We start from the raw sequence: 25,784 nt of genomic DNA on the forward strand, positions 1-25,784 counted from the left end.
CACTCCATTCTGTGACTTGAACAATGAGCTTCCGATTCCCCCCAGCTTCCTTGAAAGCCTGCTTTACTTTGAGGGTCACTGAGTGGTTGGTTTGTTTTTTTTTTTTTGGTGCAGTAATTATTTCTTTGGACACTCAATCTCCTGGTATGCCAGATATGGAATCTCTTCCTTACATAAATGTTCAAAGAAATGTCACAAGTAATTTTTTTTTTGGCACGAAGTGATAATGCTTTTAGATCATCTACAAAAGCATTAAAATTTTTTTATCTGTATTGGTGAAAGTGTATCTATACTGACAAAATTCAGCATCTTTGAAGCAACTAATGTTTTCTTTTATTTTTATAGCAGTTGAAGCCATTTTTTATGAAGGAAGTAGGTAATCAGTTTGATGAATTTGTGACTAATCTTATTGATAAATCAACCTCACTGGATATTTCTGGTTCTGCAAAGTCCTTTGCCATCCTCAATGGAGGAAAGAATAACCACAGAGCTAGGTAAAAATGCTGCTTTTTCTTCACTTTAAAACATTTGCCTTGTATGAAACCAAATTTCTAATAGCCTTTCAAGCACTTAAAATTTCTTATTCTTTGACAGGGATTTGAGAAATCGTCCAGAACAAGGAAAGCTTTTTGTTGTAAGAAGATCTATGTTGGAGTGAGTGTATCTTGCATTTGTCTGTCACAATAGATAATGCTAATGGTACACATATGTCTCAAATTGTACAAAACCTATATGTTTGATTTTGCCTCTTGACCTGAAAAGCTTAAGATACTTACTGTCTGTCCCTTTGTAGAAAAAGTTTTGCCAACCCCTGATCTAGCTGGCCTCAAGGTAGAATTATCCTCAGTGGGATGGGGTGGCCTGTTTGTTGATGGGCAGATGGAAGAATGAGTAGAATCACATTAATTAACTGTGGTTGTAGGTAACTAAATCTCTCTTTACCTAAGTTTCCTAATTTTCTATTTTTCAATTTTTTTCTTTCCCTTTTCAAATTTTCTTGTTTCCTTTTTTCCTCTTCTTCTTTAAGAAGAGAAGAAAAATAAAAACCCATTTCAGATATATAGTAATATAAAACAAATTTCCATGTTAGCCATATTACCCAAAAATAATTTTTTAAAAAAAAGAATAGTAAATATGCTGTCACATTCATATATGCAAACTTGTTCAACCGTTTGTCAATTAATGGGCATATCTCCTTAATTTCAATTCTTTGCTACCTCAAGAGGAGTAAATATTTTTGTACATATGGGTTCTTTTTCATTATCTTGTTCTTTTTAGAGCATAAAATTAATAGTGGTTTACCTGAGTCAAAAGATATGCCCAAAGGATAATAGTTTGCTTTGGGGGTATAGCTTCCAGAATGGCTAGACCAATTCATTGCTCCACCAACTGTGTATTAATATACCTATTTTTCCACTGCTTTTCCAGAATTTGTCATTGTGCTTTTTTTGTCATCTTAGCCAATCTGGCTAAAGGGGATGTGTGTGTGTGTGTGTGTGTGTGTGTGTGTGTGTGTGTGTGTGAGAGAGAGAGAGAGAGAGAGAGAGAGAGAGAGAGAGACGTAGACGGAGAGATAGTACCTCAGAATTGGTTTAATATGCTCTTAATCTGATAAATTTGACTTAATACTCTATATATCTTCGTTTTCTAATCTTCTAATCATAGAAAAATTAAAATAAACAAAATGTATTGAATTTCTTACAAAGGACATTTTATTAATGCAAGGTGGTAGTAATTGATTTTGTGTGTGAGGGGGTGGCAGTTGGGGTTGAGTTGCCCAAGATCACACAGTTAGTGTTGGGTATCTGAGGTTGGATTTGAACTGACTCCAGGGCTGGTGTTCTATCCATTGCCCTATCTAGCTGCCCTTAGTAATTGATATTTTAATGACATTTCATTTTCAATTTCATTTACAGTGAGCTATTGGAAGTAAACCACATTCGAACAATATATCATATGTTTATTGCCCTTCTCATCCTCTTCATTCTCAGCACACTTGTAGTGGACTACATTGATGAAGGAAGGTAAAATAATATGAAAAAAGTTGTTAACTTTGACAAGGAAGATGTGTTAAGTTTTTATTTCTCTAATTTAAATTTGAGTAATAAGAGCATTTGACAATGGAATGTCTGTATCCTATAGGCAGAAAAATGCATGTGATCACTATCTGTGACCTCAAAATAAGGATCAACTATATATCTTATAGAGTAGAAGGTACAAGTAACCTGTGAAATTTTTTTAAATGCTAATTTTTGAAGTGGAAAATTACATCTTTTCTTAGATGTAGAAGTACTTTTAAAAGAAATTTATGCTAGTGTTTTAAAATTTTTATTATTTTAAGAATATAAGGCTAGCCCTCTTTGTAGTAGCTAGAAACTGGAAATTGAATGGTGGATACCCATCAATTGGAGAATGGCTGAATAAACTGTGGTATATGAATGTTATGGAATATTATTGTTCTGTAAGAAATGACCAGCAGGATGATTTCAGAAAGGCCTGGAGAGACTTACATGAACTGATGCTGAGTGAAATGAGCAGGACCAGGAGATCATTATATACTTCAACAACAATACTATATGATGATCAATTCTGATGGATGTGGCCCTCTTCAACAATGAGTGAACCAAATCAGTTCCATTTGTTCAATAATGAATAGAACCAGCTATAGCCAGCAAAAGAATTCTGGGAAATGAGTGTGAACTACTACATAGCATTTCTGATCCTTCTGTTTTTATGCATTTTTGATTTCCTTTCTCAGGTTAATTTTATCTTATTTCAAAGTTTGATTCTTCTTGTGCAGCAAAATAACTGTATGGATATGTATATATATATTATATTTAATATATACTTTAACATGTTTTGGTCTACCTGTCATCTGGAGGAGGGGAGTGGAGGGAAGGAGGGAAAAAGTTGGAACAGAAGGTTTTTCAAGGATCATTGCTGAAAAATTACTCATGCATGTATCTTGTAAATAAAAAGCTATATATAAAAAAGAATATAGAGCTAGCTAAATATAGAATTTTCAGAAGCACAGGTTTCAAAGTTTCTATTTAGAGCCCTTCAACAGTGCAAGCTAAAAATCAAATTTTTAGTGTTTATAGAGTTAGAGACATAAATATAAGATTGCAAATATGAAAACAGTTTTTCTATAATCATTTGCCCCTTGTGATTCCAGGAATATTTTTTATTTTTTGCAGAGACTGTTAGACTCTGAATCAGAGGTGGTCTTTGTCTAAGCAGAAGCATTTTGAAATTAATTGTGGTAGAATTTCTTATTATGGAATCTTTAAATCATCAACAGACCTCGGGTAGAACAGTAGGTTTTTAATGATGATCAAAGATTTGTATATAGTATGTTTAAGTCCTGTGTTTTATTTTTTTTTTTTTCTTCTCTTCCAGACTGGTCCTAGAATTCAGCCTCTTTACTTATGCTTTTGGCAAATTTCCTGTTGTAATTTGCACTTGGTGGATCATGTTCCTTGGTACATTGATCATTCCTTATTTACTTTTTGAACGCTGGGCCAAAGGATATGCAAAGAGTTCCCGTCCAATTGTCTATTCTTTGTTCTATGGGATGCTTTTCATGCTTTTCCAGATTGTAGGTTTGGGATGTGGATCAACTTATATTGTATTGACCTATATGTTGCCACCAGCTTCCCGATTCATAGTTATACTTGAACAGGTAAGTATCCTAGAATTTTCTAAATAGATTACATTTGCAGTTTCTAACAAAATAAAGAATTAGTAGGCTCTCTTTGGTTTGAAAATTAGGAAGGTATTCTGTCAAGACTTCTCAGACATTAAACCTGTGGCATGCTGATACCCTTCTTTTTATAGAAACATTTCTGACTATTGGCACAAGTTCCTCAAAAGTACCAAGCCTGAAAGTTGACCAGTTTTATTGCTATTTCTTTATTGTGCTTTTTAATAAGTTAAGAATAAATTTTAAAGCAACAAAACCCTCAGACATAAGTTTTAATTCCTGTTTTATCTAATTAAAAGTTTTAATTATAAAATAATGTAAATTATAAAATAAAGATTAGTTGAACAGTAAGATACATAACAACTGAATATTCAAGTTATCTCAAGTTAAAAATCTTTTGCTACTTTTGTTTTCATTTATTTGTTGACTTAGTTAATGGAAACTTCTAATATATGAGTTTAAAAACTGAATTGTCTTTCTCATTTGAAATTGACCATGACTAATGCCTAATGGGTTGAATGAAAAATGCCTTGGGTTATTAGTACTCATCTTCAGAGATGGCATTTTAAAAATTATATTTGGTTATCTTTAGAATGAATTTATGACAGTTATGTATAGAATGAATCAGAGGCAATATTGACTGATGTTAGTATGTCACATTGTCATAATGATATTGGGAGTTATGAGAAAATGGAAGACAGTTGAATCATTTTTCCTTTGTAGGTTCGTTTCATTATGAAAGCTCATTCATTTATTCGGGAGAATGTTCCTCGGGTATTAGATGCTACTAAAGAAAAATCACGTAAGTAATCATTCTACCAACAGATTTGAAAATGGAACCTTTTGTTACTCTACTAGTAAATATAATAAATTTAATAACAGTTTATTCTTACTCTTAGATTTTGACTTGAAAGGATTGCCTTTGCAGATTTCTTAATTTTGGTGCCTTTATGAATTCTTTTAACTAAAATGGGTAGAATACGATCTATGTTCTAATTATGTCTTGATCTTGCCATATGCTGCAAAGATTCTCCTTCTAGTTCCTAACTTCTCATATTGATTATTTCACATTTCGTCTTCATCCCTAATTTTTGTCCTCTCAGGCCTTCTTCCCTTCCAGTCTCAGTCTTTTGATGAGTCCTATCAACCCCATGCCAGATTGCAAACCTCTATTGCTCTTATCACCCACTTCCTTTATTCCTTTGCTGCTCAGGGGAGCTAAAGAATGGTAGAAAACATGTTAATTGAGTGCACTATAAATTTGTTAACTAAGTTCAGCTGCGTCCTCCCTGACACAAGGCAGTTCTACCTTCTCTGACCAACTCCGGATCTAACAGATCAATTCTTCCAAACAGCGCCTCTCTTCTCTTTAGATTGCCCCCCACCTTCTTCCTTGAAGACCTGGCCTTATACTCCATAGAAAAAATGGAAACCATCCAAACTCAAGTTCTCTTGACATTGTCCCATTGCTGTGTTATCCTTCCTATCAGTTTACGAAGAGGTCTCTTGACTATGGCCAGTCTCTGTAGATAGAATCTTGATGGACATATCCTTCCTTATCTTCTCCAGCCAACTGCTTGGACATCTGTCTCTACTGTTTGTCTAATCATTGGTCTGTCCCTGTTTGCTTAGCCCATGGCAATCACTTAATAAAATGCTCAGTGCCTTGCCTGTTGGCAGAAATTCTGGCTGCGACTCTCCCTTCCCAGAAAAGCCCTCCCTTCATCATTCAGTTCCCACTAACTGTCATCTTGCATCTCTCCTTTCTTGTATAGCTAATTTCCTTTACAAGCCCCTATATTTGATGCTTTTATTTGCTTTTTTCCCCACTCTTTACTCAACTCTGGTTTCTGATCTTAGCTTAATTATAACTGCCTTTCTGTTCCCAGTGACCTCTTAATGAGCCAATCTTGCAGTCTTGTCAGTTATCATCTTTCTTGACATCGTTATAGCATTTGGCAGGGTTGTTCCCTTTCCCTCCTGGATATTATCCTCTCCTCTCTTAGTTTTAATGACACTGTATTCTTGCTTCTTCTCTCACCTTTGCAAACATTGCCTCTCAATCTTCTTTGCAGGAGCTGCAGCCTTTTCATGTCCCCCAATTGTGGAAGTCCCTTACACTGCTTTCCTGGGTGATCTTATCAATTTCATGGGTTCAGTTCTCTTAAAACACTTAAGATAACATATTTGTATATCTTTCCAGCCTTAGTCTCTTTTTATGCTCCAGTATCATCTCTTTAGCTTCCTACTAAACATTTCAATATGACCCCAAAGAGGGTCTCCTACTTAACCTGTCCATAGCAGAGCTTAATAGTTTTCCCTCAAAAAATGTCCTGTCTTCTGAACTTCTCTGGTACCTTAGAGTGTCACCATTCTCCCAGGTTCATAATCTCAGCATCCTCTTTACTCTTATCTCATGTATATCACTCAGTTATCAAATCTGGTCATTTCTACCATCATAATATTTCTTCTTGTACTTATCCATAGATACCTGGGCAATTGCAATAGCTATTATTTTTAAATAATTTATCTTTTTATTTATTTTTGGAGCACAAGATTTTGCAAGGGATGAATGTTGAAAACTATATGCATATGTTTTGAAAATAAAAGGCTTTTGAATGTTGGAGAGGATGTGGGAAAACAGGGAAACTGATACATTCTTGGTGGAATTGTGAATCCATCCAGCCATTCTGGAGAGTGATTTTGAACTATGCTCAAAAAGTTATCAAACTATACAAACTCTTTGATCCAGCAGTGTTACTATTGGGCTTATATTCCAAAGACATCTTAAAGAAGGGGAAGGGACAGGGACCCACATGTGCAAAACTGAAACTGAGTGGATGCCCATCAATTGGAAAATGGTTAGGTAAATTGTGGTATATGAATGTTATGGAATATTATTGTTCTTTAAGAAACAACCAGCAGGATGATTTCAGAGAGGCTTGGAGAGACTTACGTGAACTGATGCTGAGTGAAATGAGCAGGACCAGGAGGTCATTATATACTTCAACAACGAATACTGTATGATGATCAATTCTGATGGCCCTCTTCAATAATCAGATGAACCAAATCAGTTCCATTTGTTTAATAATGAATAGAATCAGCTATAGCCAGCAAAAGAACTCTGGGAAATGAGTGTGAACCATTACATAGCATTTCTGATCCCTCTATTTTTAATCTGTTTGCATTTTTGATTTCCTTTCTCAGGTTAATTTTACCTTGTTTCAGAGTCCTATTCTTCTTGTGCAGCAAAATAACTGTATGGATATGTATACATATATTTTATTTAACATATACTTTAACATATTTAACATATATTGGTCTACCTGCCATCTGGGGGAGGGGGCGGGGGAAAGGAGGGGAAAAATTGGAACAAAAGGTTTTGTAACTGTCAATGCTGAAAATTTACCCATGCATATATCTTGTAAATAAAAAACTATAATAAAAAAAGGAGAAGAAAAAGCTTTTAAAAAACATTTCTTTTTTTTAGAATTTTTCTTTTCAGTAGTATTTTATTTTCCCAAACCACGTAAAGATAGTTTTCAACATTCAATTTTGTAAAACTTCGTGTTCTAGATTTTTCTTCCTTTTTCCCTATTTCCTTGCTTTTTGCTATTCTTTAAGCAAATTTTCATATTTTTCATTTTGTACAAAAAATTCAGACCAAAAAAAACATGATAAAGAAAAAAAGCGATACCCTACTCTCGCCCCCCCCAAAAAAAGGTGAGAATTCTGTGCTTTAATCCTCATTCAGTCTCCGTAGTTCTCTCTCTGGTTGCAGATATCATTTTCTGTCCTGAGTCTATTGGAATTGTTTTCAGTCACCACAATGTAGGGGTGTCGTACTTATTATGGTAAAGTGGGGCAGGAGGTAGAAAGTAGTTGTGGGGCTAGCTGGCACATCTGTGACAAGTCCTAAGTTAGCAGCAGCAGCTCCAGGGCTCAGGAAGAAAGACTCCATGGAGAGATCCAATTTTTATGCAATTCAGAGAAGCAGAGAGGGAATGAGAGTGGAAGGAAGGGAAGGTTGGGCAGAGAAAAGAGTCTCACCAACCAGCCTCCCTCCCCTCCTCTCATACTATTGTTTGTTTTCCTACTGGTTTTTGACAGACAGAATCTAAAGGCTTCAACATTAAACACTTTTTTTTTCCCTTTTCAGGAACTGTTCCGATACCCCAAGTCAACCAGTATTTGTACTTTTTGTTTGCTCCTACTCTCATCTATAGAGACAGCTATCCCAGGTAACAGTGGCATGAAGTGTGAATGAAGGTCCTACATATCCTGAAACAAATATTGATTATTTATCAGCAGTTCTTTGTACCAAGATAAGAGCTTTGGAAGCAGGATATTGTTCAGGAAGGCTCTGAGTTCTTGCAGTTGGCTGAATAAAAACCTTTTATTTTAATTAATTAACCAAAGTATCTGAGATTGAGTATATCCTGGTTAACTGAGATCATATGCTCTATTATGACTTTACCAGAAAACCTTTTGTCTTATCTCTTTTGAAAATCTTTGTGAAATGTGAAATCATAATAATATGATTATTTTCTCTAAATTGTAATACTTATAAGTGAATTTTCCTTTGAATTAGAATACTTTATTACTCCAGTGTTCTGGACTTTTGTTTTTGCATGATATAGAAGATGAGGATATGACATAATAATGTGACATTATTGTAAGTACATTACAAACAGACCTTCCACATAGCTACTTTACACGTGGCACTCTTCTGTTAGGTTCCAGAAGTCTTTCCTTGTCCTCTTTGATCTCAGTGCCTTCCCTCTGAGATGACCCTCAGTTTATCTTGTCTAGAGTTTATTTGTAATAGTGGGCTTCATAGGCTGTGAGCTTACTGAGAGCAATGAGAATCTTTTGGATCTCTTTGTATGGGTCACATGTGGTTCAGTGTCTGTCTCATAATAAGTGTTACTTAAATGACTTTTAATGTTCTCTGCTGGGGACTCCCTCTGCTTGACTAACCACCCTTGAAAGTTTTTAGAAGTTACGGTTTCATGAATTGGAATTCAGACCTCAGGTTATTTATGCCTATTTGTATCTTATTCTCGAAAGATTTTACATAGGCAGAGGACCTAGATTCAAATCCTGGCTGTAACATTGACGACCTTGGCAAGTCTCTTAATTTGGTTTGGGTTTCTCATCTACAAAGTGAGGGTTTTAGATAGATCTCTTCCAGTTCTAAATCTGTGATCCAAGTTTCTTTTTTAAAAGATGGAAATCCTGGGGCAGCTAGGTGGTGCAATGGATAGAGCACCAGCCCTGAACTCAGGAGGAACTGAGTTTAAATCTGGACTAAAACACGTAACACTTCAAGTCACAACCCCAATTGCCTCAGCAACAACAACAAAAAAAGATGAAAATCCTAAATATCTATAAAGTTGTATAAAAGACAAAAGTCCAATTCATTTGACTATTTCTTCATCCCAGTTAGTTGGGGTTTTACTCTTAGAACATATTCGGGATTTTAAATTTTTGACCTGTCATCATTTTTTCCTTTTCTGCTCAAAGATCCTGGGGAGCTTGTTAAAATGCATAATGTGACACAATTCACCAGGCAGAGCAGGAGCTAAGATCCAAAACTGCATTTACAACATGCTATTATGTGGACAGCTAGGTGATGTGTAGAGTGCCGGCCTAGAGTTGGGAAGGCCCAAGTTTAAATTTGGCCATACACATTTACAGGGCAAGTTACTGAATCTGTTTGCTTCAGTTTCCTCATATGTTAAATAAACTGGAGAAGGAAATGGAAAATCATTGCAGGATCTTTACCTCTTCATCCCTCCCCCCCCAAAAAAAAAACCCCACAAAAAACAAAAATCAACCCAAATGGGATCAAAAAAATAAACATTTTTAAATGACTGAATGACATCAAAATTAAGTGGGAAAGCCAGAGCTTACTGTCTTGAGAGATGCTTTATAAACATTGTATAAAAATATGATACATGTTATTTATTATTGAAGTACTAGGTTGGAAGAACTAACAACTTTTAGAATTGAAGATATAAAAATAGACTAACTTTTCTCTCTCTTCAGGAATCCCACTATCAGATGGAGTTATGTAGCAACTCAATTTGCACAGGTGAGTAAAGAGGCAATCAGCTAATACGATGTTGGATTGGTGATGGGTAGAAGTAAATAAGAAAATCAAATATATAATACTTGTTTCTGGAAAAACTAAAACTATCCAGAACGATAGATAATTGGTAAGAATTCATATATTTCAAGCTTTCATCATCATCTCTTATGTGAACTGTTGTGCCTTTTGGCTGGTTTTTTGAATCCATTTTCTTGTGTTCTCCAGTCTATTTATGTACCTGCTGAATTCATCTTGCCAGTGCAAAGTCTGATTATGTTGCTTTTCTGTTCAAAAAACCTTCAATACTTCTCTATTACTAAGAAGATTAAGTCGATATTCATTAGAGTTGCATTTAAGACTTGTGAGTTTCTGGCTCTAAACCACCTTTTCAGATTTATTTTATCTTTTATTGCTTTCTACACTCTACATTCCAGCCACATTGGATGACTAACTCTTTCCCTGATGTGGTCCAGCCTTCTCCTACTGCTATGTCTTATACAAGCCGCTGGTGGGACTTGGAACATTCTTCCTTCATTTCTGTATTGTTGAGAGCCTTCTTGAGTCTTCAAAATCCGCTGTGGGTGCTAACTTCCATAATTTTCCTTTCATTTCTTTCTCCCCCAGTGTACCTGAAAGTGATTTCTCTGTCTCTAAATGTGCTTTTTATACTTTTGTTCTTTTTACCTTGTTAGCTTCCTTATTTGTGTATGTTTTGTGTTTTACACATACATCACAGTTTGTAAATTACCATCTTTATATTCCTAGTTCCTAACACAGTCTCTTGCTTACAATTGGTGTTTATTAACATTAGTTGAATGAAGGTGAATATTGTTCTATATCCATATATTTTGTTGAGTGCACAAAAGAGGTGTTAATATTATTTAATATTATTTATCTTTTAAAATGATGTTGGGAAAAGTTGAAAAAGAATTGTGGTAAAAATGGCCAAGTGATAAACGAGATAAAATAATGTAAATATTAAAGGATGTTGTTTACATTTGGTTAAAATTTAAAAAAAAAAGATCTGCTCGCTTTGTGTTTTAATTGAACATTAGAGACCATCATACTTCACTGGCATCAACTGCAACTTTTCAGAGGATGTGTAGCATAGTGGACTGAAAAAAGCACAGAAGATCTGGATTCAAGTCCAGTCTAGGTCATGTATTGGCTGTTGTGACCCTGGGCCAATTGCTTAACATCATTTAATGTATCAAATTGTAATTTTCAAAGAAGGCACTGAACTGCTTTGGTAGGGGGAGTTTTCCTTTCCTATGAAATCATGTATCATAATGACTAGATTCAGTTGCCTCCATTCCTCCAGGGGGTGGGGAGGATAAAGGAAGAAGTAAAAAAGCCCAGTGATTTTGTTGTTGTTGTTCTAGGTTTTTGGTTGCATGTTTTATGCATATTACATCTTTGAAAGACTTTGTGCTCCTTTATTTCGAAATATCAAACAAGAACCCTTCAGTGTTCGGGTTTTGGTCCTGTGCATCTTTAACTCCATTTTACCAGGTAAGATGAGCCCATTTGGAAGGCCTTTAGCTGGTTTGGAGTAACATATCCAGAAGAAAACCTGAGGGATACTTTTCATGTTCTTGTTTGTGACAAATGCTGTGTTGTGAAATCCCTGCCTGTGTCTTTTGGGTGTAGCATAGTCTTTAGTTAACCGACAAAGATGTAAGTGAATGCTCAATTATACCACTGCAAGGTAATTGTAGCCTTAAATGGTGACTTTCAGATAATTTTCTGAAAATGAATAAACTTGTGTTCATAAAAGACTATTTAGTGTATGGCTTAGTGGATAGTGTGCTGGAAATACTCATCTTCCTGAGTTCAAATCTGGCCTCAGACGCTTCCTGGGCAAGTCACTTAACCCTGTTTGCCACGGTCTCCTCACCTATAAAATTAGCTGGAGAAGAAATATTTAATAGGAACTACTTTCAAATTTCTTGGCCAAGACAACCCAAAATAGGGTCATACAGTGTCAGACATGACTGAATCGACTGAACAGAAAAAATTCATAGGTAAATGAGGGTAACAAATATAAGATCTTTTTTGAATCTCTGTCTTGTCCATAATTCATTATATAAACTCTTCCTTTTAGTAGTCTATAATTTTATCAAAACTGATTTTTTTAATTGTACTATTCAAGGTCAAGACCCTGCAACTCACTTCTAGAGATTTGCTTTCAATGTTGTCATCAAACCATTTTTTGTGTGCAGCTGATACCCAGCCCACATTTCTCTAAATTTTGTTCACAAGGATAAGTGACTGTCAGAATCCAATGTATGCTTTCTCTTAGGCAATGATGTATCTACCCTTTCAAAAAGGAAAATGAGATATCTAAAGATCCTGTCACTCTTTAGAGAATTGACTTGAAGCTCATCTCTCTATAATTTCTAGAATTTACCTTTTTTTTTTTTAAATTGAAACATTTATCTGTTCTGTTTTCTAGCATGTTTCCCATTTTTCATAAATTCTCAAAGACTAATAACAGTGGTTTAGCAACCAAGTCTTTAAATGTTCTTCATTATCTTGGATATCATTTTTCTGGGATAAGAAACTTGACTTCATTCCAGATGTCTTGGTTTTCTCTCTTAAATGCTTCACCTATCTTGAAATCTTTCATGTTATAAGGATCTTTTCCTAGCTGGTGAAAAGCAAAATACCAATTGAATTGTTCTGCCTTCTTTCTGTCATCTTCCATATTTTTCTCACTGTCATCCTTTTCTTCTTGCTCTGAATATATAACTTTCAGTATCCTTTTTGTTGTCCTTAGTTAGCATTTTTGATTGATCTCAGCCTATTACCTCTCCTAATTGTATTACAGTTTTGTGCCTTATCCTTGTTTAGGTCTTCCCTCCATCTTTTTGGATATTGATTTCCAATCTGAACCCAAGCACTCTGGGTAAACTTCTAAGTTTCTTTATTGTATCTTCCTTGTCTTCTTCATAAGAATCACAAATCAGAATATGATTTTCAAGCAACCAGATGACAAAGTCAGACATTTCATTATGAGAAATGGAAAACTCTAAATAAAATGGAAGCCTAAATATACTTCATTTGATTGCATACAAGGAAATACTAGTGATCTTATGTGTTCTGTATAATATCTTAATATGTTCTTAGGTACCTATTTGGTTTATACTTGGGAGTAGTTAGAACTAGAGGTTTACACAAATAACATAGTACTTGGGTAGCTCTACAGCTTCTCAAAAAGCTAGTTTATAGAAAATAAATATAATGGCTTTTCAGCAAATATTACCCTGAAGACAAACGGGTTACAGAGGGAGTCAGGTTTTTTTGTTTGCTTGTTTGTTTGAAGCATAAAATTCCTGCTAAGCAAATGATATTATTTTATTTCACTGTATTGTGTTAACTCTTAAGAAGGAATCTGATACTTTATCTGATCTTTTCAGGTGTGCTGATGCTGTTTCTTTCCTTTTTTGCCGTTTTGCATTGTTGGCTTAATGCCTTTGCGGAGATGTTACGTTTTGGGGACAGGATGTTCTATAAGGTAAGAGACTTTACAAAAGCAGATAATTTTTTGTTTTCCATTTTTTATTTGTGTTTTACTTATAGCCTCGTTTCTAATTCCATATTTCGTTAATATCTGTTATTTTATGTCATATAAAAATTGAGAATTATCTCCTTTACACAATCTTGTCAGCAGATGAATTGAACTTATGATATAACTTAAGCTCTACTATAAATCCTGATTTAAATTATTTTATTGCATTGTTTTTTAGTGCATCTTGTGAAACTGGACTGCTAATTAAAACAGAATAAACTTGCTTCATATGGCATCAAGAGACTTTGTTAATGAGTATTTCATGTACTCAGTAGACCTTAATAATTAAAAAAGAGAAGTATGGAGAAGGCAGTTTTCTTAATTCTCAATTTTCTTATCCTTCAGTCCCAAATCCTTATTTATAGCTTTATAATATTAGTTTCATAAGTCCTTAGAATTATTTTTACTACATTCTTGGGAAAATGGCATCTTTGTCCTTTATTTGAGAAAACAAGGGACTTAATAATAGTTCTATAGTTTTGGAACTTGTTGGAAGTACACTTGTGGTCTTTTTACTTTTCCGACTATACAACAAAATAGTGATTTTTATTATAAACAGTACTAGGAATGATTTTCCTTTTGTGAATTAATGCTTTTGAGTTCTTGGGAAATTAGCATGATATGAATTAACTAATAATTGATGATCATGTTGGGATAAAAACAACAAGAATCCTAGTCTGTCTAGTTCATGACATATTTTTTTTTTTTTTTTTTTTTTTTGCCCTTAACTGTATGTCCTCACCTTTTTGGGTTTTTTTTTTTTTAAAATATATATATATATATATATATTTTTTTTTTTTAAAGGACTGGTGGAACTCAACATCATATGCCAACTATTATAGAACCTGGAATGTGGTGGTCCATGACTGGCTCTATTACTATGCTTACAAAGACTTCCTCTGGGTGAGTTATAAACTTTAGTTTCATGCTATCTTCTTGAGAATTTGGGACCTTCTCAGAGAAGGTATAAGGGCAGCAAAGTAGAAGTAGTTAGCTTACCTCATTAAGAAAGGGACTGGTCTGTTTTTCTCTATGTCTTTCCCTGTCTCTCTGTATCTCTTTCCCTCCTGTGCTCCCCCTACCCCCTTTATCAGTTAGCCTCCCTGATCCCTCGCTACATTTTGTATTAGAATTATGTATGTTCCTTGAGGGCAGGAACTGGCTTTAATCTTTCTTTTATCTCCCACAGTACCTAGCACAGGGCTGCATATGGTATGTATGAAGTTTGTATTACTCAGTATATAACTGATTAATAGAAACAGTCCAAAGGGCCCGTGTGACTTTGGGTGCTCTCCCTAATGATATGGGCTCCTGGCAATATCTCTAAAACTTTAGTATTCCTTAGTTGATTCCTTAGTTCCTATCTAACTTAGTTCTATCATGGAATAATTGCTTAAACAAAAAAGTATTTCCTAATCAGTAGTTCTAGAAATATATTCAATTTAATTATAACACATATGCTTCTGGAAAAGTATGAATTACAATTAAATTTTTGTAAATGGAAATCTTTTTTGCATTTGACTAATATTATAGTTTCAGATAATGCTTTGTTTTCTTATTTCTCAGGTCTTATTTAAAAAAAAAACTAGAAGTTTCTATGTCTCTAGCCTCTTTGCATTGACCTAGGGTGTTATTTCTGAACAGTCCTGAACAACTGAATAATCATCCCCTGGTATGTTTAGCCAGCCCTATTTTGCCAGTAGATATCCTTCATATTAAGGCACAATTATGTATATCTGTTAATGGCAAAGAGAGTAGCTTGTTTAATTTGTGAATCTTAATCTGTATACCCTTAATCATGTTTGTCTGACACTCTTCTTTCTTCCCTTTTTCCTTTTTCTCTTTCCACAGACTCTTGTATATGGGATCATACTTGTTTCTTAGAGAATATTCCTTTATCTGCAGGGAGCTTTTGACTGTGGTAGAAAGATGTGCCTGGGTCTTTTAACAGAAAGACCCTATAAGTTTTATATGGATAAGACCAAGAATCTCTAAGTCTATTTGTGATCCATGTCTGATTTAATTTTTTAAACTTTGTTTATTTCCCCAAGTTTTTCAGCAGGAGGTTCAAAACAGTCGCCATGGTATCTGTCTTTGCAGTGTCTGCTGTAGTGCATGAGTATGCCCTGGCCTTGTGCTTGAGCTTTTTCTACCCAGTCCTCTTCGTACTCTTCATGTTCTTTGGAAGTAAGTTTTTCTACAAAATTAGAGCTACGAGTGTGTGCTAAAAGAGATTATTGGCAATACTAGAACCAGAACGTGATGTTTCATTAGGTGACTACTAGGTGGTCTTAGGACTTCTGCTCTTCTATGAACCATAAATATTATTAGTAATCCCTTTATTAATAGTTGATACTGTTAAGACCATTCCTGATCTGTTTTTATTTCTAAATAAATGGATTCATTGTAATGCTTCATTTTTATTCCTTGGACTCTTGACCAAAATGATAGAAGTATAGTCTAAGTACCCAGTTGATACTCTGTAGGACTTGGAAAAGATAACCTTGGTAACTGTATTTTTGTTGTCTTGCTTACTTCTGACTTCCAGTGATTTTCAATTTCGTTGCCAATGACAGTCGGAAAAGGCCTATTTGGAATGTCTTGATGTGGACATCTCTCTTCTTGGGACATGGAATCTTACTGTGCTTATACTCTCATGAGTGGTATGCACGTCAGCAGTGTCCTTTGAAAAACGTAAGTAATCTGAGTAAAAGACATTTAACTACCAGATCTTAAAATGTGTGAAAACTATCACTAGAAAATGGACAGAGAAATAGAGAAACAGAACAAAATGGAGTAGAGAAGCCAGAAATAGAATTGAATAACAAAAAACAGATTTGGATCCAAATCCATGACATTTGCCACTATATGTGTTTATTAGGTCACTAAATACTAGAGATCAAAAAAATGGAAAATTTGTCTGAATTATGGAGCAAGATATTTTTTATCAGTCAAATAGAGGAAAGTATAGGAGATCCAAATTAATGGCCTTGATTATACAGTGAAAAGGTTTTATATAAGAGAAAGCAGTATTGAAGTAAAATTTGGGAAAAAAAATTTGTTGTAAGTAATCACATTTAAGTATGTACAAACTCTTTATACCACATGAAAAGATGTTCAAACTTGCTAATTTTTAAAAAAATATGTTTGTTATCTTTTGTTTTTATGATTTGCATTTCCTTCATGTATCTATCGTTCCCCCTTCATTAAGAGCCAGAAAAAATAAATTATTTAAAAATAAATTTTTTAAAGAGCCAGAAGGAAATTCAATAAAATCATCACAATAAAAAAACAAACAAACTGATATTGTTCCATACTTGTACAATCCTCCCAACCTTTTCAAAGGAGTAAGAGTAAAAGAATGCCTTCCTGTATCTCACATCTTCATCATCAAACTTGTTCCTTGTAATTTTAACAGATTCAACTTCATTGTTTGGTGGGGATGAGTCTCTTCATTTACATTGTAGTAATTTTATATATGTTTTTCTTAGTTCTGCTTACTTTATTTCTTACCCTGAGATATAACAAACTCAGCATATTTAAAACAGAACTTATTTTCCATATAACCCATGATTCCTGCAGACTTGCCTGTTTTTATTGAAGTTAAGGTACTACTACTTTTCCTGTCAAGTCAGGTTTACAATCTCTGAGTCATCTTTGACTCATCCGTTTTTCTCACCTCTCATATCCAGTAGTTGCCTAATTTTGTCAGTTTTACCTTCAAAATATCTCCCCCATTCTTGCCCTTCTCTGACCTCTAAACTAATTCAGGCCTTCAGAAGTTTTTGCTTATACTACTGCAATAATATCTTCATTGAACTCCCTGATTCCACTTTCTCCCCTACAATCAACTTGCAAAATAGCATTTTATAAATACAAATCTTAGTTAATCCTTACTCTGAAATAGGCTCAGAGACCTGTTGTCTCCAAGCAAAAGCTTTAGCTTGCCATTTAAGCTCTATATAAAGTGACTCATCTACCTTTCTAGTCTTGTCATTCTTCTGTAGGAATTCAATTCGGTAAAAGGGCCTACTAGTTGCTATTCAAATAAATTGATTTATCTCCCCCCCCCAAAATAAAAAAGGACGCATTTGTGTAGAAGTATTCAGTAATCTATCAGAATTGATATCAGAAATATTTGGAGTAATCTATATGAGTAAGATTTGACAAGTTGCAGTATATTTAAAGTAATAGCAAGCCATGAAAACAACAAATATACAGTATATAAGGAAATATGAAAACACCTATAATAGAATTTTAGAATTTCAGAGTTGGAAGGAAACTTGAACTATGTAATTCAACTCCTGTCTCAAGAAGAATCCTGATTGAATGGCAATTAGTCTTTGCTTTGAAGATTTTTGGTGAGAAGAACTTTAACTCACGAGGCAGATTATTTCATTTTTGGAGAGTTCTGGTGTTAGATTTTTTTTCCTTTGCACCAAACCTAAATTTTTCTTTCCATGACATTTCCTTGGTTTCCTGATTCACATTGAGTTTGAGGCTGCCCAGCTGTATCTAGTTTATCTTATACTTGTGAAGTTGTTTTTTTATGATTCCAGATGCAAGATTCAGCTATTAATTTTGCCCTTATTAGATTCAGTTCAAAGTCTTAGCCTGTTGAGATTTTCATTTTGACTGAGTTAGATATATCTCCCTATCCCTCCCAAATTTTGGATCATCTTCAAGGTATCATAAACATGCTATTTTATCAAATGAAATTACATCTGTAAAGCACTCTGCAAACTTTAAGCTACTGTGTAATTTTAACTATTCTTATTATTATTTTATGTGTATTATTTTTAAGTGTTCTTTTATCCAAAAAATGTATGTTAGCTTAAAGCCCAGCACAGATCTAGAGGCATTCCATAACAGCTTCCCCTACGATGGTAACAGATTGTTAATAACTACTTTGTGGATCCAGCTATTCACCTCTTTGCAAATCAACCACATTTTCCTTCTCTTTTTTTTTAATAAGAATTGCATAGGAGACTTTTTTTTCCCAGGGCTTGTCTAAAATCTTGGTACGCAGTGTCGACAGCATTGCCCCAGCCCACCAATCTGTTCTTGAGTTTTGAAAGAGAGAGAAACAAGGTTGCCACAGCAGGCCCTGCTGTCAGCGAATCTCTGGCAGTCTGCTTCTCTTTGCAAGTGTCTACGTGTCATTCCTTTAATAATGCAGCCATGAAACTGCCATGGGTCGAAGTCACAGTCACCGCCTGCAAGCCCTGTTTTCTCCCTTTCAGTGACTCAGCACTCATCTCTGCCAGCTCTTTAAGTTTATTAGGACACTTCTTCTGGTAGATGAGCTGAAGGCACTTAAGCATTCTTACTGTTCCCCTACATATGGCGGCCATTAACTTATATTATCTACCTTTTTGTTCTGTTCTCATACTCCTTGACAGAGTAAACCAGAAAATTAAGGGTTAAGTTATTCTCTGTAATCCATTACCATTTATCTTGTCTACTTCAAACAGTGGTTATCTCTTTGATCGTCTTTTACCCCATTGGAGCCTTTTAAAACCCTCAACTTTTTTTGTTTTTCTTTTTCATCTTCACTGTCTCAGTTCATTCTGAATTTTTGTTCTCCTAAACACTCTTGGACTTTGCTACTCTTCTCTTATCATTTTTTGGCTGCCTTTGCAATAACATCTTTCTTACATCTTTAAAAAATTTTAGTTGGTTGTTGATGTTTTCTGCATAATCTCCTTTAGTCCTTTTTAAAGAGGTCCCTGTTTTCATTACAAGTATTTTTGTGTCTTTCATCCTTGAGAATTTTAAGTCAGCAGCCTTTACATTCTGCCTTATTTAGGACAGGAGATGTTACATGAGCTGTAGCACATGGTCTTGGGGACAGGAGAACCTGGGTTCATTTTCTTCCTCTGATAGGAACCAGCCATGTAACCCTGGACAGACTATTTAAATCTTTTGGGGTTCCAGGTAACTCTTCAGAGAAAGTGCTAACTTAATATTGGTAGCCAGAATTTCCTCAGTTGGGAATACCCTCTACAAAGGAAATCACAAATGCAGTCCCTCCCTCTCCCTATTCCAATAAGAATCTTATGAAGTGAAATCAGCAGAACCAAAACATGAAGCTGTGACTGCAGGTAGATCAATTACAAGGAAGGAATCAGAACTAAACATGGTGGAACTTCCAATTTTCTGGGTGGAGATACAAAAATCAAAAAGGCTTTAAAAAAAAACTTGTTTACTTCCACCTTGTTAAAGTTAAATTTTACATAAAACTTTGCCCCTTATTTTCTATATTTATCTATTGACAATTATTAAACTTAATTTTCTTTTAAATGAAGAAATAAATAAATAACCTAAATAAATAAATGGTCATATAACCATTCTGTAGTATTAAATGGAATAGATGGTCAGTGTTAAGAAGGTAGTTATAAGAGTGAACTTATTTAAGATTAAAACAATGATTCAGGACGAGATCAGATCTGAAATTTCAGAAAATAAATTTTAGACATTTATCTGCCTTGTAAGTGTCTTTGGCCTTCTCATACCTTTATCTAATGCTTTGCAGTGCCTTTAATTTCTTCCTCTTCCATTCTCTCTTGACCAGCCTCAAATTGAATCTCACCCTGCCAGAAGTTGAGCTGAACTGTTAGAAACTAGCTTTATAATGAATGTATCTTTTTAGTGTCAGTCTTGATTGGAGTTCAGTAAGAAAGGAGGGTACTTAGTATGCTTAGTGGATCTATCCCTTTGTATTATTTTCATTTCTTCATTCCTCCAGTAACATACATATTCAGATGGACCATTCTTCAAAATACAAAATGCCTAGCAAAGTATAACTTATGTATTGAATGAGGCTACTATGCATCATTTGAATTATATATAATTTATTTGATTTTTTTTAAAATTTAATTAAATCAATTATTCTTTTTTTTTTTTTGGCCTAAAAAAACACAAAAAATTTTGGGGGGAATTTTCAAAATGTGTTTTATAAGATGCCTCACTTGCACACTAACCTTCCCATTCTATTTTTTGCAGCCAACGTTTCTAGACTATGTAAGACCACGCTCCTGGACTTGTCATTATGTGTTTTAAAAACTTGGACTTCGATTTTCTCTCCTGATTGAATGTGTGTGCCACCTGATTTTGGAAAAGTAGCTACTTTTTTTTTTTTTTAAAGAAAGATATGCTGCGTCAAGAAAAATCAAATTGCTATGAGTGACCCCATCCATTTATAGTGACCAGTTTCTATGGTCAGGAAGCCAGTTCTGTGCCAGTCTTCTGAAGCCAAGACAGTGAGTCAAGTCCATTGGAAATCCTGTTAAGGAGGAAGTTTTTTTCTTTCAGAGTAATCTCTAAGGTACACACAGATTTTTGGCTGAGCCAGCCTACCAAAGCTGAGCAGGCACATCCATCCATTATTTATCTTTCTGTACTCATTTATTAAACATTGTATATGTTTTCTTAGTTAATGAAATAGCCAAAACACATTTAAAGAATTAATGCTTTGAATATCTATTGCTTGCAACTTATGTCTATGCACACTGTTACGTGTATTGATTAAAAATGTTTTTGAAAAAGGGAATAACTGTTAATATGGAATAATATATATAAAGGACAAATGTCATTGATTTTTACAAAAATAATTCTTGTACTTTTTTGTATTGTTTTTATTCCAATATATATGTAAGAATCCATTCAGCTGAGTCAAAAAATATTCTGAACTAAAGTTATCATTTCATGTTATTTCTGTGTTCTCTAACGTAGGCCATGAGATTTATGTGAAATAGAAGTATTCCTTTCTATTAGAAATCCTACATAGGTTCATCTATTCCTGATCAGGCCAAGGGATGATGGAGGGTTGTTGTTTTTCTTATAATCCTCTTAAGCTGTTTCTTTTTGGGGGAACAAACAAGTATTGTTATTTATTATGGAGCTCATTACACAATAGTAAGGGCCTAAATTTTTCAGAGAGCAATTTACCATCTATTTTTGAAAATTCAGGTTGGTTTGACTTTATTTAGAATTATCCTCTATATAACTATTGTTCTCAAAGGAAAATGAATCATTTTAAAATTTGATGTAGACTAAATTCTGTAAATGTATAATAAATTTGGTCACTTTCCTCAGTAATAAGGTAGGAGATTAACCTAGAAGTTGGCTCCTGCATAATTCAGTGATGACTCTTTTTCAGTAGTATTGTGCTTCTACGTACATTTGAAACTGTGACTGTTTTCAAGGAAATGTTTCTATTCTCTTTGATTCTGTAAAGTATATTTTGTTTCTTCCATAATGTTTTAATACTCTACTAGAGAGAAAGTATAGATTTTACTATTTGATGAAATGTGAAAGATTAGAATTCAATCATCAAGTTCCTCCTGACTCAGGTTTGTAGATTATAGACATGTGAAGAATTTGGAAATTCTCTTAGCCAAACTGAAGGAAACTTCTAAAGGAATCTCCTAAGTTCATGTAGCTTAAAACTCAGATCTTTTTGATAACAAGTTCACCGTGTAGCACTGCCTCCATAACCCAAGGATTAACACTGTATTTTCAACAAAGCCGAGGACGATGAATGATTTTTTGCCATCATGACCTTAGCAAACTAATGTACTTATAGAGGCGATATGGTCATTGCTCTAAAGGTATTTTGAATTCCTCTTTTGGAAATTGCCTTTGGAGCTACTTTTCAAGTCTCATGGGAAATCAGTCTCATTACTTTGTGTCTAATTTTTACTCCAAAACACATTACTCAACTTGATTGCCTGCCTTTATTGCTACCTTTGAAAATATTCAAAGGACTGTGTCCTGTAGGCTTGTAAGGTAATTACTGAAGGGGAAAAGCATTTGGTATTTATCTCTATAGTACCTTCAATTAGAGCTTTAAAGGTGGTATTTTACCCCATCATACAGAGTGGAATATTTATTTCCCTTTTTATTAAGAATTCTTGGACAAGAATTTTCCTTTTGTTAACTAATTGACCCAGAGCTTTAGCTGAGCAGCTGAAAGTATATGCATTTCTATTTAGTAGTTTACCTTTTTCTTCCCTCTAATTTTGAGATTTTAAATGGTCTTAACATGAGAATTTGAATTGATATGAGACTACAGGGAGGAATAGTTTTGGCTCAGTCTTTTGATTTCTGTCTTCTAGAGAGCACCTCAAAGGATCAGCAGAATCTTATGTCTCTCTTGGTTGATGGTCTCTCTATAGTTGTCTTGATCATATGAACAAGTTGAGAGGTCAGGAGAATAGGGGTCTAATTCTAATCTCATAGAGATGCAAAGACTAGATTATATAGATGTTGCTGAGTTGCAGGGTCCCTTTTTTTTAATCACTTTCATTTCATTTTAACTTTAAAGTAATATTTATTTGAAAATAATATTTGAAGCCCTTTCAGATTACTCACAGAATCCTGTAGTTGAAAAGGTTTTCTTCCTATGTTCCTATGTAGTTGGCATTAGTTAACAAAAGCTTTTATTTCAGTATGGTTTCAATCAGAATCACAAAATCATTTAAACTTTTCCTTGAGAGTAAATATGAAGCCAATTTTCTACTGTCATATATGACTTGAATTTGCTAGTGATATAGCTGCTGAGAACTTTCTGGCAGGAAAATGAGTAAACTAAGAAAACATTGAGAAATCCATTTAATTTCATATGTTTATTCAATAACTAAGGCCCATGCTTGATAATTTTGTTTAATGGGAGATTTAAAATTGACCTCTGGAAAATAACGAAAGCAAGTTAAATGGACATTGAGACATAAAAATCCTCGTTAGATTTTTTTTTAATGCTTTTTCTTCTATGTTGAAAAAATGGGTATTCTTGGAAAATTTCAGAACGATAAATTGTATTGGTGTGGGTTTTTCAGGATCAAATAATTTTCCTTGCAACAGAATTTATTCTAGTAATTATTTTCAGCAGTATTGTTTAGATAGCATATGCTTTTCTCTCCAGAAATTACTTTAAAGACATTCTTAGCATTAGTAAGAAGATAGTAGGTAGGCAAATCTAAGTTGGAAAACAGTTGCTAGTCTGGAAGCTCTCTATTACTCAATCAGTGAAATCTCTTCAAGACCCAAAATAAGACTTTAACCAATCAATAAAGTATTTATTGAGTACTTTGTGATGGGCACTGTGTTGACCTAATGAGAGAAAAAGACCAAATAAAAAACTGTTCCTGCTCTCTAGGAACTTACTGTTTGTTATCTAATGGTTTTTAGGGTATTTGGAAACTAAAGTGCATATTTGAATGCCATGGTAATTAAAGCAACTCAGATTTCTCTGTTGTATTGTTGCTAACAGTTTACACTGTTGACAAAATTATATTTCATAACCAGTTTCCTCTTCTGTAACATACTTCCTATATTCTTAAATGATTGATATTCAGATACAATTTTAATATTTTTGGATATTTGAGACAAAGCAGTATTATCTTTCTGTGTTATTTCATACTTCCCACAGTATGATAGGAGAGTTAGCAGTATAGCCACTAAGTTGTGGTATCCAGGATATAAATTATGAGCTATTGAAACATTTGTGGGGCAGATTGAATGCTGTGAATACAGTTGGTACTGGCAAGTTTTTGGATGAATCTGAGATCACCAAAATGCTTATCACAGGAATATTAGGCAGCAGGATTATGCTTGGTATCTGGTGTTAACTTGGGGCATCATTTTCAGTATATGTTTATTAGTTATCTTGTCTCAACTTTGTGAAGCAGACAGAGAAGCAGCATTTTTGGTGGGAATAGAAAGTTAATTCCGGGAACTGTAAGGCCTTAAAAGCAGCCTGTTTTTCATGGTGTTTGTACCTTTGTTCTTTTCCTAGTTTCTAAGTTAAACTGTGGTTCATTCACATGATTCAGAATCGGCTGCCGAAGCCAGAATGAGAAGCCTGCACTTCCTTTTTTTCAGAAGCACCTCTCATTTCTGGGTTTTCCTTTTTTCACTGAGTGAATATTTGCTTTTGTGCTTTTAGTAGAACTTAGGGTCAGTTTCAGTGTTTTTCCATTCCCACTTGAGCTGCCCTTCAGGCTCAGAGAAGCAGCTGTTGTGCATCGATCTTAAGTGGTAGGGATGTGTTTTCATTGTTATTCTGTCTTGTTTTAAATAAATTTGTAACATGGGAACATTGCCATTCACCAATGCTGATAATTTAGCAGTAGGTACAGTGTGGAATTGAAATTGAGCCATTGTGCCAAGGAACAAGCTGGTTGTCCCCCAGTGAGGATCTTGCTCTTCTTGTCTGGGCCTTTCACTCATTGCACATTACCCATGATATTTTCCAATGAAGACTGATGGTATACTTCGGAACTGGTTATTTTTACATATTATTGGAGTTCTGATCTTTTTTCATCTGATTTTTTTTTTTTTGAGTGCCTGTTTTTTCCCCTGAATCTTCCTTTTGTCTGTTCACTGGTACTATAATTTGTTTAGTATTTACTGTACTAGAATTGACTTTGTAAACAGACAAGATGCCTTTTTTAAACTTCGAAATATGAAGAATGTAAAAATACTCACATGAAGAATAAAATAAATAAATATATTTGGAAAAATAATGTTTTTGTGTTATTTATAATATAATATATTTATATAATTATTACATAATTATATTTTATATATATGATTATATAATATATATTTATAACATAATTTAGTTCAGATAAATTCCCTTTTTATTTTTTGTAAAGAAAGGAATTCAATGCTTCATTTGTAAAAGAGGCAAGAACCACATGGTTTTCTTATACATTCTTATACATTACATATTATATAGTTCCTTTATTTAGTGTTAGATTTTAGGTTTATATTTCCAAACTCTAGTTTGAAAAGAGCAATGATATTTTATGTGTTTATGTATGTAGCATGTATATACACACATGTATTTTTATTAATATGTATGAGGTTTTTCTTTCTTTACCTGAGATGTATCTATTAAAAGACATAACTTAACTAATAAAACTGACTACGAACAAGTCTTAAAAGAAAATGAACTACTTAAGTATTGAGTGGGCCCCTTATGACAAACCAAAAGGATTATTGGTTTCTGTTTAACTTATTTATTAACAAATCTTAAGAAAACAAGCAGATATATATCACCTAAGTAAGTAAAGCAAAGACAAATTACTAGGCTAAATGAATGATGCATATTAATAATAGCTACCATTTATATTAAGTTTGCAAAAAAATGAATTATATATTGTTGTGGTAAGGTGGTACACTGGATAGAATACTGGAGTTGAGTCAATCTTATTTTCCTCATCTATAAAATGGGGGTAGTAATAGTATATACCTTCTAGGTGGTTAGGAAATAATATTTGTAAAGTGTCTAGCTTTATATAATAGATGCTATATATAAATATCATAAGTTAGTGAAAATACTGCCGCTTGAGACACTGCTCAAACTTTGAAGCTGTGGCTAAAATAAAATTCCACTAGGTGAGAAATTT

General features: G+C 34.0%; 1 protein-coding gene across 1 annotated transcript in view; it reads left to right on the top strand.

Moving 5' to 3' along the window:
• SOAT1 (sterol O-acyltransferase 1) overlaps positions 1-23,395 on the top strand; it is a 69,447-nt gene extending 46,052 nt beyond the window's left edge. Inside the window, exons 4-16 of the mRNA XM_031936959.1 lie at positions 346-494; positions 595-654; positions 1,917-2,024; positions 3,400-3,682; positions 4,427-4,505; positions 7,863-7,944; positions 9,755-9,800; positions 11,180-11,309; positions 13,217-13,314; positions 14,173-14,271; positions 15,420-15,555; positions 15,917-16,062; positions 20,374-23,395. Coding sequence (XP_031792819.1) covers positions 346-494; positions 595-654; positions 1,917-2,024; positions 3,400-3,682; positions 4,427-4,505; positions 7,863-7,944; positions 9,755-9,800; positions 11,180-11,309; positions 13,217-13,314; positions 14,173-14,271; positions 15,420-15,555; positions 15,917-16,062; positions 20,374-20,430 — 1,473 coding nt within the window. The 3' untranslated portion in view covers positions 20,431-23,395. The remainder of the gene's footprint in view (positions 1-345; positions 495-594; positions 655-1,916; positions 2,025-3,399; positions 3,683-4,426; positions 4,506-7,862; positions 7,945-9,754; positions 9,801-11,179; positions 11,310-13,216; positions 13,315-14,172; positions 14,272-15,419; positions 15,556-15,916; positions 16,063-20,373) is intronic.
• The last annotated feature ends 2,389 nt before the right edge of the window (positions 23,396-25,784 follow it).

Source organism: Sarcophilus harrisii, chromosome 4 (assembly GCF_902635505.1).
Source record: "Sarcophilus harrisii chromosome 4, mSarHar1.11, whole genome shotgun sequence".
Taxonomy (NCBI): Eukaryota; Metazoa; Chordata; class Mammalia; order Dasyuromorphia; family Dasyuridae; genus Sarcophilus; species Sarcophilus harrisii.